Raw genomic sequence first — 14,207 nt, forward strand, 5'->3', positions numbered from 1 at the left:
GTTTAGATATGGAAGGTGTTAACTAAATGAATAGGTAAGCTCTCTTCCAAGAAGCAATCAATCAAGTTGTGAGGGCAAAGCTTACATGTCTGGAGTAGAAAATAATCCAGAATACTATAATTAACTACTAAATTGTATGTATACATGATATGTCACTATTGTCAGGCCCATAATTATATGATGGCAATTTGACATCACTACCACATTTGTCCCATTAACTAAAATGCTAGCCCTATGTTAATATGAAACTCTATAACCATTAGTGGTTTCTACAAGAAAAAAAAATGGTGTCCTCTTGATATACTAATTAAAAAAAAAAAAACCCAGAGAATGCTTGAGAAAGGAAGATGAAGACAATGTTGCCTACAGTACAAAGTTTAGAAAAATCACCTTATCACCTTTAGTCCTGATTGCTGGCCTGTTTCCAATTCCCTTCAGTGCCTAAGGGCTTAAGACTGTTCAATTCTGCACACAAGCCTACCGATCAATGGCTTAATCAGAGAAAAGTCCTAGTCCAAAGTGAAAACCATTCAGTCTAGTCCTCTTATCTGTGACACTCCTCTGTGGGGATGACACCAGGACATACCCCCGGAGGCCACTGTGCCATGGCTCCAGCATTAAAGTTCCTGCATTGGACAGGACGAACAAAGATGATGAGGGAACCCATTCTCTGTTCATCTTTGAGACAGGTCTATCACCTAGCTGTTCAAAGGTCCTTGGACTGGCAGCATTGGCATCAAGTGAGAGCTTGTTAGGCATACAGAATGTCAGGCTCCACCCAGACTTACTGGATCAGAATTTCCAAGTTAACAAGATCCCAGGTGTTATGTATGCACAATTAATTTTGAGGAACACTGCCATAGAAGAAAGCGAAAACTACTCCAGCTACTGTGCCATCATCACTAATCATGGCCCCCAAATCCCACAACAATAAAAAATCCTGGGAACTCAAGGTAAAAGGCAGTGGATCCACTATGAAGTCTAACCAGGGTTGACATCTGGCGTTGTTGCATTCGTCTTAGACCAATGGCCTGGCTTCAATTATGTCCTAGTCCCACCTCCATTTTGTTCACTAACCTTCCTACTGTAATCTCTTCTTGTGCCATTGGCAGGCAAAACGGCATGCAGCCACCTGCAATCTATCTCAGGAAGGCAAGACATTCTTCTTGTCCTGGCTCTCCCACGGACTAGTTATGTGACCACTTGCAAGTTATTTACGCTTTCTGAGACTCGATTTCCTTATCTATAAAATGGGGGAGGGTAAGACTTCAGGATTAAATGAGAAAAGTCTATAACATGCTGTTTGGTTATATTATTCATGATGATGTCTTCCTTCAGCCTACAGATCCAGTTAACTCTGGACTCTGCATCAGAGCCTAGGGACTCGAAGACTCAAATTAAACCTCACCCATATGTTAGGAAAGCTTAGCTCCTTTTCAAAGCCTCTGTTTATGATACCACCAGGCTCAGCTTCAGCAGCACCTTCACCAGGCCTGTCTGCCTGGGAAAGCCATAGAACAGCTGTCTCCTCTAAACCCAAATCCCCTCTCTGCTCACTACAGGGCTTTGCATATAGCAGGCCTGCAGCAAATGTTTGAGGAATAAATTAATTAATCATTTAAAGAAAATAGCTATATGCCATAATTGCTTTGCCACTAGAGTGCTAACGTCATTGTTGTAAATGTGCATAAAAAGAGCCTTTGGAGCTGGCTTGCAACCCTAGGCTTGTAAAACATAAAGCATTATAGAAACTTACGTTATCACTCTTTGTTGGATTTCTTTCTTTTTTTTAATTTTTTTTTATTTTTTATTTTATTTTTTTTAATTTATTTTTTATTGGTGTTCAATTTACTAACATACAGAATAACCCCCAGTGCCCGTCACCCATTCACTCCCACCCCCCGCCCTCCTCCCCTTCTACCACCCCTAGTTCGTTTCCCAGAGTTAGCAGTCTTTACGTTCTGTCTCCCTTTCTGATATTTCCCACACATTTCTTCTCCCTTCCCTTATATTCCCTTTCACTATTATTTATATTCCCCAAATGAATGAGAACATATAATGTTTGTCCTTCTCCGACTGACTTACTTCACTCAGCATAATACCCTCCAGTTCCATCCACGTTGAAGCAAATGGTGGGTATTTGTCATTTCTAATAGCTGAGTAATATTCCATTGTATACATAAACCACATCTTCTTTATCCATTCATCTTTGATTTCTATATTGTGTCCTGAACTTAATTAGATTTTTATGCCATTTACCACAATTATGTAAGTTAGCCTACAATCTGCACCAGCATCAAATGCACAAGAGTGGGTCTCTGCTGACCAGCACTCAGAGACCAGGATCAGAAGGCTGGCTGCCGATCCAGCTATTGTTTTTGCTTCAGCCATAGCAGAAATTTATTCATTATTCTGGGGAGAGGGACCAAATGAGTCTGTCTGAGGCTCTATCCACCCAAAAACAAATCCATGGAAAGTGGAAAAAAACAAGTCAATGGAAAATGGAAAACATGGCATCCTGTGTGGTGGAAATACAATGCCACCTAGGTGGTATACTTCCTCCTTTGACTCTAATCTAACTTAAGACTTCTTGGAGCTAGAGGGTCACCTAATGGAAAAAACCCTCAGCTTTGTATCATGGAAGAAGAAGCTGTTCTTCTTAACTTTCCCCACAGAAACGAGGCAACAGATTAGCAACAAACAAACAAACAAAAGCCCAGTGGATTATGGGACGAGAAAGTGCAGCAGAAGAGTTTTCTTATTGCCACTTGTCAACCCACATAACCTCACTGATGTGTACCAAAGGCAATGGCAAGGAGAGATAATGACAAAGGTCAGATCTAAAGTAACAATGAAAGTGGTATTGGAAAAGGAAAGGAAGAAAGCCCTGAGGAAATCCACTCGTGAATGGAATATTGAAAGAAAGAAAGAAAGAAAGAAAGAAAGAAAGAAAGAAAGAAAGAAAGAAAATGTACTATGCTTAGCTTGTCAGGTGGTGGATTAAAATTAAGTCTTTGGAAGTTCTTATTTGAAGAAGATTCAATTTTTTTTTTCTTTTTCGGTCACTTCTCTGGAATCTACAGATCTATAGCTCTTTATTGGTTTCTTCTGAAGTAAGAACAAAATAAAGGATTCATTCCTTCCAAAACAGTGGATGCTAATTATATGCCAGGCACTGTGTCAGGGATAAAGACTCAAATACTAATAAGACATGATATTGTTTTGCACTTCCTCCCAGGTTTCTATCCAAAGTTCAGCTCTCTGTAGATAGCAATTATACATTTTGTTTTGGTTATTTTAAGTTAACTTTGTAAGCCTTCACTCAAGGTAACGCAAACTTTTCAGAATATATTTTTTCAATGTGTTACAAGAGTTTGATTGTAAACATGGCACATGTTTATTGTGGGAAAACCAATACAATTTTTAGTACAAAAAATAAAAGTCTCTACCCCATAGCCCTCATCTTGGAGCAAACAGACAATTTGTTCTCATATATACACAAATAAAGCTATTTTGAGATTATACACATATGTTTCTCTCTATATAGATATGTATACATACATATACATACTGTATACACACATCCATAGGCATATTTTTAGTGAGAGACTAGAAGATTATATATATATTTATATGTATGTGTATTGGCACATATTTACATATATAATTTTTAAAACAGATGAGACCCTAATATATCTCTTCTGCAATTTGCAATTTGCTCTTGTTCATTTCCCAATGAACTCTTCTGCAATTTGGTTTGTTCATTTCCCAATGGCTAGGAATAGAATATGTCTGGATGGATACACAGGAAACTGGTAGCAATGGTTGCCTGGCTGCCTCTGGAGAGTAGAACTTGATCACAGGGAAATAAGAGTGGGAGGAAGATTTATTTTTCACTTTACTCCGTTTTATACATTTTGAATTTTTAAATAAATAATCTTTTTAAACTAAAAAAAAGGAGAGAACTATGGTAAGTGCTGTCAAATCTATTACCATGGGAGACAGTCATACAAGGGAATGAAATGACAGACAAGAGGGGAAATGTGAAGAGCATCACCAAGGGATACATACAAGGCAGCAAACAACTCTGCCCAGAGCATCAAGGGAGGTGTTAGGAGTGGTGGCATATGAGCTTCCCTCATCTGGAAGAGCAGGAAGGACGGCTCCGTAGAATGGAGGCAGAACACAGGACAAGGCAGCACATACACATAGTCTCTGAAGTGTGGCAAGTATCAAAGCCCTCTTCCAAATCTTCATCCTGAACCCAGAGTTAGGGCCTGACACTGGGACAGGTATCATTTAATTGCAAATGGCAATTTATACAGCTGAAGAGGGCAATTAAAAAATGAAAGTAAGAAACAGAAATTGTAGCCAGGAAGACTAATTTGCTAATCTTAAGGGGCTACGGAAAGGGAAAGATCCTCCCAGAAATTATGCAACTGAACAGAGACATCTGGGAAAGGAGACACACAGCGAACCCCAAGAGGAGAAGGGACAGGGATCCAAGAAGAAATTTCTGAGACAGAAACTCAGTGGTGAAGACCTCAATGAGCATATCTATGGCCTTAGACTGGGGCAGGGAGGGAGCCTCTGAGGTCTTCCACTGTCTGCAAGCAAATGCAAGGGTTGGGATTGAGAGCAAGCAGCCTAGTATCCAAGGGGAGGACACTTGGTGTAGGGAGTGGCCAGTGACGCAGCAGCTGGGGAAGGCAGAGGTGTGGCAGGCTGAATAAAGGCTCCCAAAGATGCCTAGGGCCTGATCTCTGGAATCTGTGAAGGTCACCTGTGAATGGCAAAAGGAACTTTCCCCGAGAAGCTTAAATGAGGACTCCTGAGATGGGGAGATTATCCTGGATTATCTGGGCAGGCCCCATGCAATCCAAAGGGTCCTGATAAGAAAGAAGAGGCAGGAAGAGTCCTGGCAGAGAGCCAGGTGACTCAGAGATCAGAGTGACACACCTTAAACATGGAGATGGCCACAAACCAAGGAACACAGATGCCCTTGAGAAGCTGGAAGGGGCAAGGAAGGGACCCTGCCCTAGAGCCTCTAGAAGGAGCTACCTTACTATACCTTGAGTTTAGCCACTGAAGCTGAGTTTGAACCTCTGGCCCCAGAACAGGGAATAAATTTATGTGGTTTTAAGCCACCCAGTTTGTGGTGATTGGTCACAACAACCCTAGGAAACTAATACAGGTAGCAAGGTCATGCTCATGTTAGGAAGGCAGCTAGAAGTTAGTGAAGGACTTCAGGCCAAGGAGTCATGTGGCTAAGTGGTGTTTTAAGAAGATAGTTGTCATGTGGACTAGACCAGAGAGGCAGGAAACTGAAGAAAAGGAGCAACGTGAGGAAGCAGCCTCAGTTCTCATGAGAGCTGATACTGTAAACTCATACAACTTCGAGAGATGGACAGGAAGAGACACCTGTTGGAGAAATATTTAGGTGGTAAAAAAGAATAGCACTTTGTAAATGGGTGAATATGGTGGATGGAGGATGGAGGAGTCATAAAGTGACCCCTCACTTTGTGTCGCGATCCCACAGCATAGTGGACAAATGTACTAGTGGATACAGAGAAAAGAGATGGTGACCACTTAGATCCCCACAGAATATCCAGGTAGAAATGCTCAATACTCAAGGGCAGATGAGGTCTTGAATGTCTGGGAGAAGCGAAGAATTGGAGATGTAGGTTGAGGTGGAATTGAAGAGAATCCCTCAGCAACAGTGAAGCTGGATATTACAGAGGAAATTCTGGAAACAAAGCAAAATGTAATGATTTCTTTAGAGGTGTAAGGGGGAAAAAAAAGAATGAGAAATAAAGACCAAGAATTATAAAGAGAATCTGCAAGAGAATAGAATCAGGGACACCAAGGGAAGACAGAATTTTTGAGAAGGCAGACCTGGTCAAGAGGGACAAATTCTTCAGCAGGCATAGATAAAATAATCATCGGATGGAAAAGTGAACCTCTGATTAAGAAGCCTTTGATTCCCTTCTCCAGAGCTGTTTCTGTAGAGTGAAAGGGGTTGAGAGCGAATAATAATAATTTGAAAAGTGAAAAGAAGTTGAAGTAGAGAAAAGGTGTATAAACCACTCACTCAGTAAGTTTGGTGGTAATATGTTGAAAGGAAATAGTGGTAAAAGAGTTGTATGTTTATGAAATTATTATTTTTTTGTGGGGAGACAGAAGGCTGAGGGAGGAATAATTCAAGTGGCTGAAGGATTGTAAAGATGAAGACACTAGGGATCCTTGGGTGGCTCAATGGTTTAGTGCCTGCTTTCGGCCCAGGGTGTGATCCTGGAGTCCTGGGATCGAGTGCTTCTCCCTCTGCCTGTGTCTCTGCCTCTCTCTCTCTCTCTCTCTCTCTCTCTCTCTCTGTGTGTGTGTGTGTGTCTCATAAATAAATAAATAAATACATAAATACATAAATAAATAAAATCTTTTAAAAAAAAAGATGAAGACACTATTGAATGAATGGGGTCTAAGAGGAAGCAGAGAGGGATGGGTACTGCTGCACAGGTGGAGAGTTTAGCCTGAAGAAGAATTCATTACACTTTCTGAGGCAGGAGGGCAAAGAACAATGAGAGAAGGTAAAAGTCAGTTTAGCAGTGGAGAGGGGAGGCTGGGAAATTTCAATGCTAATAGATCTTATCTGCTCTGTAAAAAAAAAAAAAAAGGAGAGGCTAATCTTAAGCAATGAGAAATAGAAGTTTATTTTTTGTAGGTTTTAGTCAAACTTACCAAAAGACAGATGTTCCTAAATATTGGTATGGCCAAACCATATAGTGGTAGTATGACAAATAAGTGCATGATGAATGGAAGGCTGCCTTCTGAGGATCTGGCCAAAAATATCCATCTGTGAGTTTTCGTCAGTCAGGCAGAACTAGAGCACTTTGCATGTCTATAATAAAACCCACTTGGAAATCTGCCACACCAGAAGGGCTCTTCCTACCGTTTCCACAGCTGCCGCCACCCCTTCTACCACCACCACCAATAACCACAATAAACAATTATTGGGGGCTCGCCATGTGCCCTGCTCTGTGTTAGACTCTGGGAATTTAAAGTTGACTAAGGCATGAACCCTACCTTTGAGAGATTTTGTAGGGACTTATAGAGAGGAGAGGGCAACCTTGACCCTAATGCCTGACCTGGGAAAAGTGCTCACATAAAGAGGGACTTATAAGGATCCATAAAATATGAGAGCTGGAAAGAAACACAAGATGGCATTATAGCAAGATTCCAACAGTGAACTAAGCAAAAGTCACCTGACAGGTGCTAGAGGCCCAACCCGTAAGTCCTGTGCATTTTCCATTTCATTTCACCCCTAATCAACCTCCTTTCCTTTTCATTTGGTGAGCAATTTTAGGTATCTGATCACAGGTGCAAAAGTAAACAACAGAGGAACCCTTTTTACTAGGAGGTTTTGAAAGCTGAAGCAGGCAAGAACATATAATCAAAAGACTTGAGTCCAACAAGATGTCACTTTTATGTCATGGGCGGTATAGCCCTCTCAGAATACTTGTCACCACTAGCGTATAAATCCCATTCTGGAGCAATCCCTTCAGAGTGTAGACGAGTGGAAGAAAATCTTCCTTTGTTTTACGTATTTATGAGTCTTCATCATCAGCATACTTCATGCTTTTGGAAGAAAAAGAAATTAGTGCCTAGGGAGGAGAAAAACATTTAAGAGTAATATGCAGACCAAACAACAGAAGAGATATAAAGTCTATGATGCAGAGTAAGACAGGGGGTTGGGTAATATACATGGACAACTGAGAGAGATCTAAGCAGACATACTAAAATGTTTGAATATCTTCCAAGATCAATAACAGGCAAGGGGTTGTCTACAGAATACCCAAGAGAACTAAAGTCACCAGTTGGAGTGTGACAAAATGAACTCCTACATGGTAAGAATGGCTTGGGATCAAGATAGGTAGGACACAGTGCCAAGGTCATAGATACATCTCCTCCCTGGGCTCAGTGTTTAACTTCAAGGACACTGCAATGCTCAGGACAGAAGCAAGGAATAGAACCAGGAGTTCTGGGGAAGGTCAGACTCATTTCCCAGCAGTCCCAGAACCTCACCATCCCTGAACCATTGGCAAACAGAAACGGGAGGAATTAGCCTTTTGGTTCAATCACTAAGCTCTGGCACAGAAATGTAAGAAAGCTGTGCCAGCTGAAACTGGTCTTATCTACATTTGCTTACATGACACTCCTTTCTTGGCAAACTGGAATCGGAACAATTTTAAGAGACTGAAGTTTGAAAGGATGCTAGAAGCCTGTGATTGTGTCTTTGAGTTTAGAGGAATCAGGGCTTGGGGGGAAATGCCTGTAACAATTGGAGCCCAGACACAAGCCTTTTGCTTCTTCTGTAAGAAAATGCCCAGCCAGAAGAGAGGCCCTCATGCCTCTGCTACCTATCGAGCAAGACAAAATAAAAATGTGTATGGAGCTCAGAAAGTCAAGAGCATCTCAGCATGGAGGCACATTTTCTACCACAGCATTGCTGACACACAGGGTCCCCCATTGCAGAGGGACTCTTGATCATTAAATGTTAAGATGACCTACTTCTTCAGTTTCCATTGCACTAATTTCATCGCTTGCCCTTTTGCAACTCACACATCCATAACGTGCCCTCATCAGAATGCCATGAGGATAAGCTCAGAAGAAATTCCATGAATGGCAATTCTACATCAGTCTTGGTTTATCAGAATACGTATTTGCCAGCCAGTACTCCTCCCATACCAGAAGGTGAATTCACAAGGTTTGAATAATTCCAATTTCTTATACTTACTTGGACTGAATACTAACTAGCTATCAAACAGTGGACAAAGATTTATTTGTAAGGCTGTTATCCAGAGCTGTATAAACACTTGAGCCTATGGAGATTTCCTCTTTGCACACATCAGTAGGAAAATGAGCCTAAACACAGGGCAAGATGGAGTAAGAAGAGTTTTCTCTGTGGTTATTGGAAAGGGTTGCCAGCCATGGAGGGTGGAGGCAGTACTGCTGGTGGTAGGAAGTAGTGGGGGAGACTGCAGCACTCTCTTGCTTCTCCCTCAGTCCATAAAAACAGTTGAATACCTAGCCCTTGCTATGACAGCAGAATGCATGGGGACAGGTAGTTAGAGGACTCTGGCCATGATATCTAACACAGTGACCATACACTTTTGACCCCTTCCTGCACATAAAGTTTCCTGAAACACTCCAACCTCGGCAATTTTAAGGATGGGCACAGAGCATCATCTGAATTAGTCCCTTGCCAACAGACTCCTTTGGTTTGGTCTTATGATTCGCACCTAGACCGCCGTACCTGTATGGGGAGTAGAATCTGCTGATGATCTAGGGACATCACTCACCTTTGCTGATGTCTTCATATTCCAGCCAGAGTCGCCGCTGGACCTGCTTGTTTGGGTACCAGATGGAACAGGACTCCTCAAAGCCATAGATTGCTTCCTGGATGTAATGGTTGCCAAACTGGTCCAACAAGGCCACAAAATCCCCGCGAGACGTAGCCCCGTCCAGGGAGTGGAGCGCATTGCTGAGGGCTATGGAGAGACACCACCCAAGAGTAAGAGTGAGGACTCACACCTTGGGTATCCGGATTCCCAGGCCATTCAGCCTCAAAAGCAGAAGTGCCTGGATGGCCCAAAGTGACGTCAGAATGCTGGCTGGAACCATCAGGTGAGCGTTTCCAGTTAGCTAACTCAGACAGTTTAGTTCCTAAGTGAGTATCTCTCAGGCCCGTTGGTTACGTTGTTAACTTCACGCAGGCAGAACATTGCCACATCTAACTCCCTGCTTAAGTCGATGTTGTTTTTTCTTTTTTCAAATCATAAGTCATGACATTAAATCAATTTAGTGAGCTCAAATAATAGCGTTTCAAAAAAAAAAAAAAAAAGAATAGCATAGCCTAAAATAGAAACACAAATACCAGCAAGGAACATTTCACATCGTAAAATGAAGTACTGCTTCACGAAATTTCTGTTGTGCGTATGTGGGAGTGTGCATATCTCAAGGTCACAGTGTAAAAAGTGGATTCTAACTGTGGGTAGTGACCAAAAGAGTTTTTGGAGCCAGAATTGCCTCCAGACATAGACACTGGTAATGGGAAGATAATGGAAGAAGAGGAGTGAGAAAAGTCATTAATATACCGCTTATATTTATTTCAGAAAATCACAAGTATATGGGCAGGGAGACGGCAGATGGAGGAAGGGATCTGTTTGCCCCCCTCCCGCCTCCCCAGACAAATCTCCAGGGATTCATTTTTCCCATTTAGGAAAATTACACTGGTAATTCCCATGACCAGTTTTCCAAATCTAATACCTCTGAACCAGGCCAGCTTCAGGCAATCTTCCTCTGTACACACCTGTGCCCTATCAGGACAAGGCAACGCTTGGCCCTGGCACGAGACCCCAAGTGCGGAAGTCCATTTCACCTGTGATGCCACGTGTGGCTTTGAAAGGCACATGGCAGCAGTGCTATCCACTTGTTAAGCCCCAGTGTACCCATCACCCGTGCAGCATGTAAACAGGACAGTCTCTACTGCTGCGTTTTTCTAGAATGAGGAGTAGCTTAGTTCTTTCAAGGTTTTTCTGTACCAGCAGGGTTGACTTCAGTAAGATTTCCCACCCCAGGCCCTTCTTGCCAAGAACCCTTTCAGGTGAAATTAAACAGAGTTCTGAGTCCCCCTGTGTCCTATGGAAATATTCTACATCCTTAATGCATTTTCTTTCCCGATGCATAAAGTTTTACCTTTTGTGAGTATAGGTCTCACTTCCTCTCTATAATTTCGTCCCCTACCTTTGTTCTCTCTTCTGTTGGCTCTAAGGCTCTGCCTCCCGATTGCTGACCCGAAGATCCTTCTCCTTGTCTTGCCATCCCACGCCAACAATATCATCTGGTTCTGGTTACCTTCTCCTCCAACACAGAGAAACCAGATGCTCGGTGTAACCCTCCCGTCTGCTACATTCTTTAGGTGGAAGGAGGAAGGAGCTGAGAAAGGCTGTCCTAGTCCAAGGGGATGAGGTGGGATGGAGATGTGTACCTATATTAAGGCCTTAGTTGTAGCAACTTTCCCATCTGCAGATTGCACATTAGGATTGCTTCAGTGCTAGGATTGCTTCAGTACTTGATTCAAGGCATTTACCGCTCAAATGTGAAGAATACTTGTTCTTTACAAGGCGCCTCACTGTTCTGTTATGGATCAATTTGTCCTCGTTTTTGGAATTCACTGCTCCTTAACTTATTAGGTATCTATCTCTCTTATCTATCATCTATCTATCTTTCCTCACTTGCTGTTTAGGGACCATAAACATTGTTTTCTATTCCCTCTCCCCCACCCCTTCCTCATTTTTGCTCTTTTTTCTCCTATTTCTTTCCTGTATGAAAACTCTAAAGGATGTTCTTTGCATTTGGAAGGTTTTTATTCTGTCAATTTATAAAAAAGTCTACTTTTGCATATCCTCTTTGTACACTGCGTGACCCCAGGAATAATGATAAAGTAGGTGTTTATCCTCAGCAGCCCCGCCTTGCCCTTTCCATCTCTTCTATAGTCCAAGATTAAACTTGCAATTTAATATATCCTTAGACAACGATTGGATTCTGGGTGTTTGCCCTTAAGGGGTGAATCTGAGTGAATAGGTTATGTATCTCACAAAGTGGCTCCATTTTAGGCTGTATTTGCAACAATGGGATCAAAGGCTTGTGCCCTTGGAAAGGAACTCCACTCCCCAGGAGCAAATAGGAGGGACGGCTTGCTGCTGTGCTCACCCTGAGAGACGGCCACTTGGTTGAGTTTGATGTGGTACATCACAGACCGGACCTTCCAGTGCTGCAACACAGGGTATCCAGACACCTCACTGAAGTTCACCATCCCTAGGGACAGAGGAGACGCAGGCTCAGTGTGTGCGATTGATTCTCAGGTCCCAAGCCTACTGGGTTAGCGGGTGTCATTGTGAGAAAACGAGAAAGCATTCTTTGATGGAGAGAATTTCTGGAATCACAGTGACAACAGCTCTCATGTATTGAGCCTTACTCTGTGGCAGACATTTTGCTAAGCACTCTGCATATATAAAGTCATTGGATCATTGCGAGATAGGTGTTATCATCTGCAGTTCGTAAATGGGGAAACAGAGGCCCAGAGAGGGTGTTATGGGCCCTCAGCCATGAGGCGGGGCCAGGATGGAGTTCCAGATCTATCTGAGACAGGGCGGGGTTCTCAACCCTTCTACTATAATATTCCCTTAGCAAATTTATATGAAACTCTAGGCTTACTGTAACATACGCAAGTTTTACTCTCTTTAGTAGCTGTAGTAATTGACTCAGCTCACGTACCTGATATTGAGTTTTCTGTCCCATTTAACTGATTTGTGTTCAGTATTTAAGTTTTAATTACTCTGAAGCTGATAATGCTTATTTCTTCTTCACCAGGAGGGACAGGGTCAGCGTGACTCAGTCATTAAGGAGCAGGGTGGCCCTGTATGGAGTGCCAGACACTATAACAGACACTTTATTTGTGGTCTTTGTTTTAACAATGAGAGAACTGAGGCTCTGAGAAGCCAAGGTACTTGCCCAAAGTCATTCTCAATAAGCATATCCTTGTAGCCGCTTAGACATGCTAAAATGGGCTGTTCTTGCTTGAGCATCGTGGAAAAAGAATGGCATCCAATTTGAATTCTAGTCATTACCATAAATATAAAATGCTATAGAAACAAAATAATTAGACTACAAGAAATAAAAAAAATCACCTTGCTAAGTTTGGAAAACCAATTTTAGCTTCATCTCTATGCCTAACATTTGCTGTGTAAGTTATAGAAATAAATATATATGTATGCATGTGTGTATGTGCATATATATTTATATGTAAATATAATGGCACCATGTATAGAAACTTTATGTATAAATATTATATGTATAATATGTATAAATACAATGGTGTATAAATATGTATAAATATTATATGTATAATGTGTATAATATGTATAAATACAATGGTGATAATACATACATACTAAATTATCCTGCCATTTTGACCCATGATTTCTTCAGGCTAAATCAACTAATTTAATACATAAACTGGATGAAGAGGGGGTGGATTAATTAGCTGCTTGTCAGCTCTGATCAAATTAGCCGAGTAACTGCCAAATTTCCATTTCCATGTGAATCATACAGGAATAATTGTTGGTGAGGCAAAAAGTAAAAAGGTCAGAAGAGGTGCTTCATGAATCAATTGCTTACACTTTATCTCAGGCAATCAAAGATAAGTTGCTTGAAACTAAAAGAAGGTTTTCAGTACTTTTCTTCTTTCAAATGTTCTTTCAGGGCATTAGGCTTTGTGACAACAGTCATACTATCCCATGCTCTGGCTTTTAACCTTTCAGTTAATTTTAAAAGCATATAAATGAAATTCCAACCTTACAGGATTAACACTCCTCATTAGAGCATAAAATGTGCGTGCTTCATAGAACTATTCTACATAACATGCATTCTCTAGTTACATCAGCTCACCAGCTTGCTGTGATTTCAAGAAGTCTATTAATAAAAAAAAAAAAAAAGTAGCAAATCCAGTCAATGAAGACTTTTCAGTGTATTGGAAAACATTCCCTTTAATAGAGTTGTTTCCTAGTGGGAAAAGAGACGGGCAGGAAATCAGGAAGCTGGGGTTCTAACACCAGCAGTGTTGCTGGAGGGGTCAGGTCTCTGCTGCCAGTCGCTGGCTGAGTTCCTCTCTGGCTACCTGGCTGGGGGAACTTTTTATTGCCAGTGCTGTCATCTGCCATGTGAGAGGCTTAGCTGAGGTGACCTCTTGCTTCCTCTTCAAACCTGAGATTCTGACCAGCTCTGTGACTTTGGACAAGGTAACTCATATGTTCCCATTTTCCTATCTGAAAAGTGGCAATACTGGAATTCATCTTACCTGCTTCACAGGTAGGCTGCCAGAGCCCAATAAAGTTATAAGCATAAAAGTATGTTGAGAAAAAATAAAGCATAATATACATGCATGGCTTCTCTCATTATCATCTGCCTCATCACTGCTAATTGTATAAACCGGCCATTTCTTCATAGATGTTTTTATTATAAATTCCTAGGCTTTAGTTCAGAACAACAGTGTGAAGAAGAAAGAAAGAACGCAGGATGTCAGGGGTAGGAAGGGATAGCAGTGTCCCATGTTCATCCACGATGAGCCAAGCATCTGAGCCCCAACACTT

The 14,207-nt window shown here is 41.7% G+C and overlaps 1 protein-coding gene across 5 annotated transcripts in view; it reads right to left on the minus strand.

The window, feature by feature from the left end:
- Positions 1 to 14,207, minus strand: part of ASTN1 (astrotactin 1) — a 299,363-nt gene that overhangs the window by 62,253 nt on the left and 222,903 nt on the right. For all 5 annotated transcript variants that reach the window (XM_077901789.1, XM_077901787.1, XM_077901788.1 and 2 more), the window contains exons 15-16: positions 11,770 to 11,874; positions 9,357 to 9,545 (exon numbers count right to left, since the gene is read on the minus strand). In XM_077901789.1, the coding sequence (XP_077757915.1) occupies positions 9,357 to 9,545; positions 11,770 to 11,874 (294 nt within the window). The remainder of the gene's footprint in view (positions 1 to 9,356; positions 9,546 to 11,769; positions 11,875 to 14,207) is intronic.

This window comes from Canis aureus, chromosome 6 (assembly GCF_053574225.1).
Source record: "Canis aureus isolate CA01 chromosome 6, VMU_Caureus_v.1.0, whole genome shotgun sequence".
Lineage (NCBI taxonomy): Eukaryota > Metazoa > Chordata > Mammalia > Carnivora > Canidae > Canis > Canis aureus.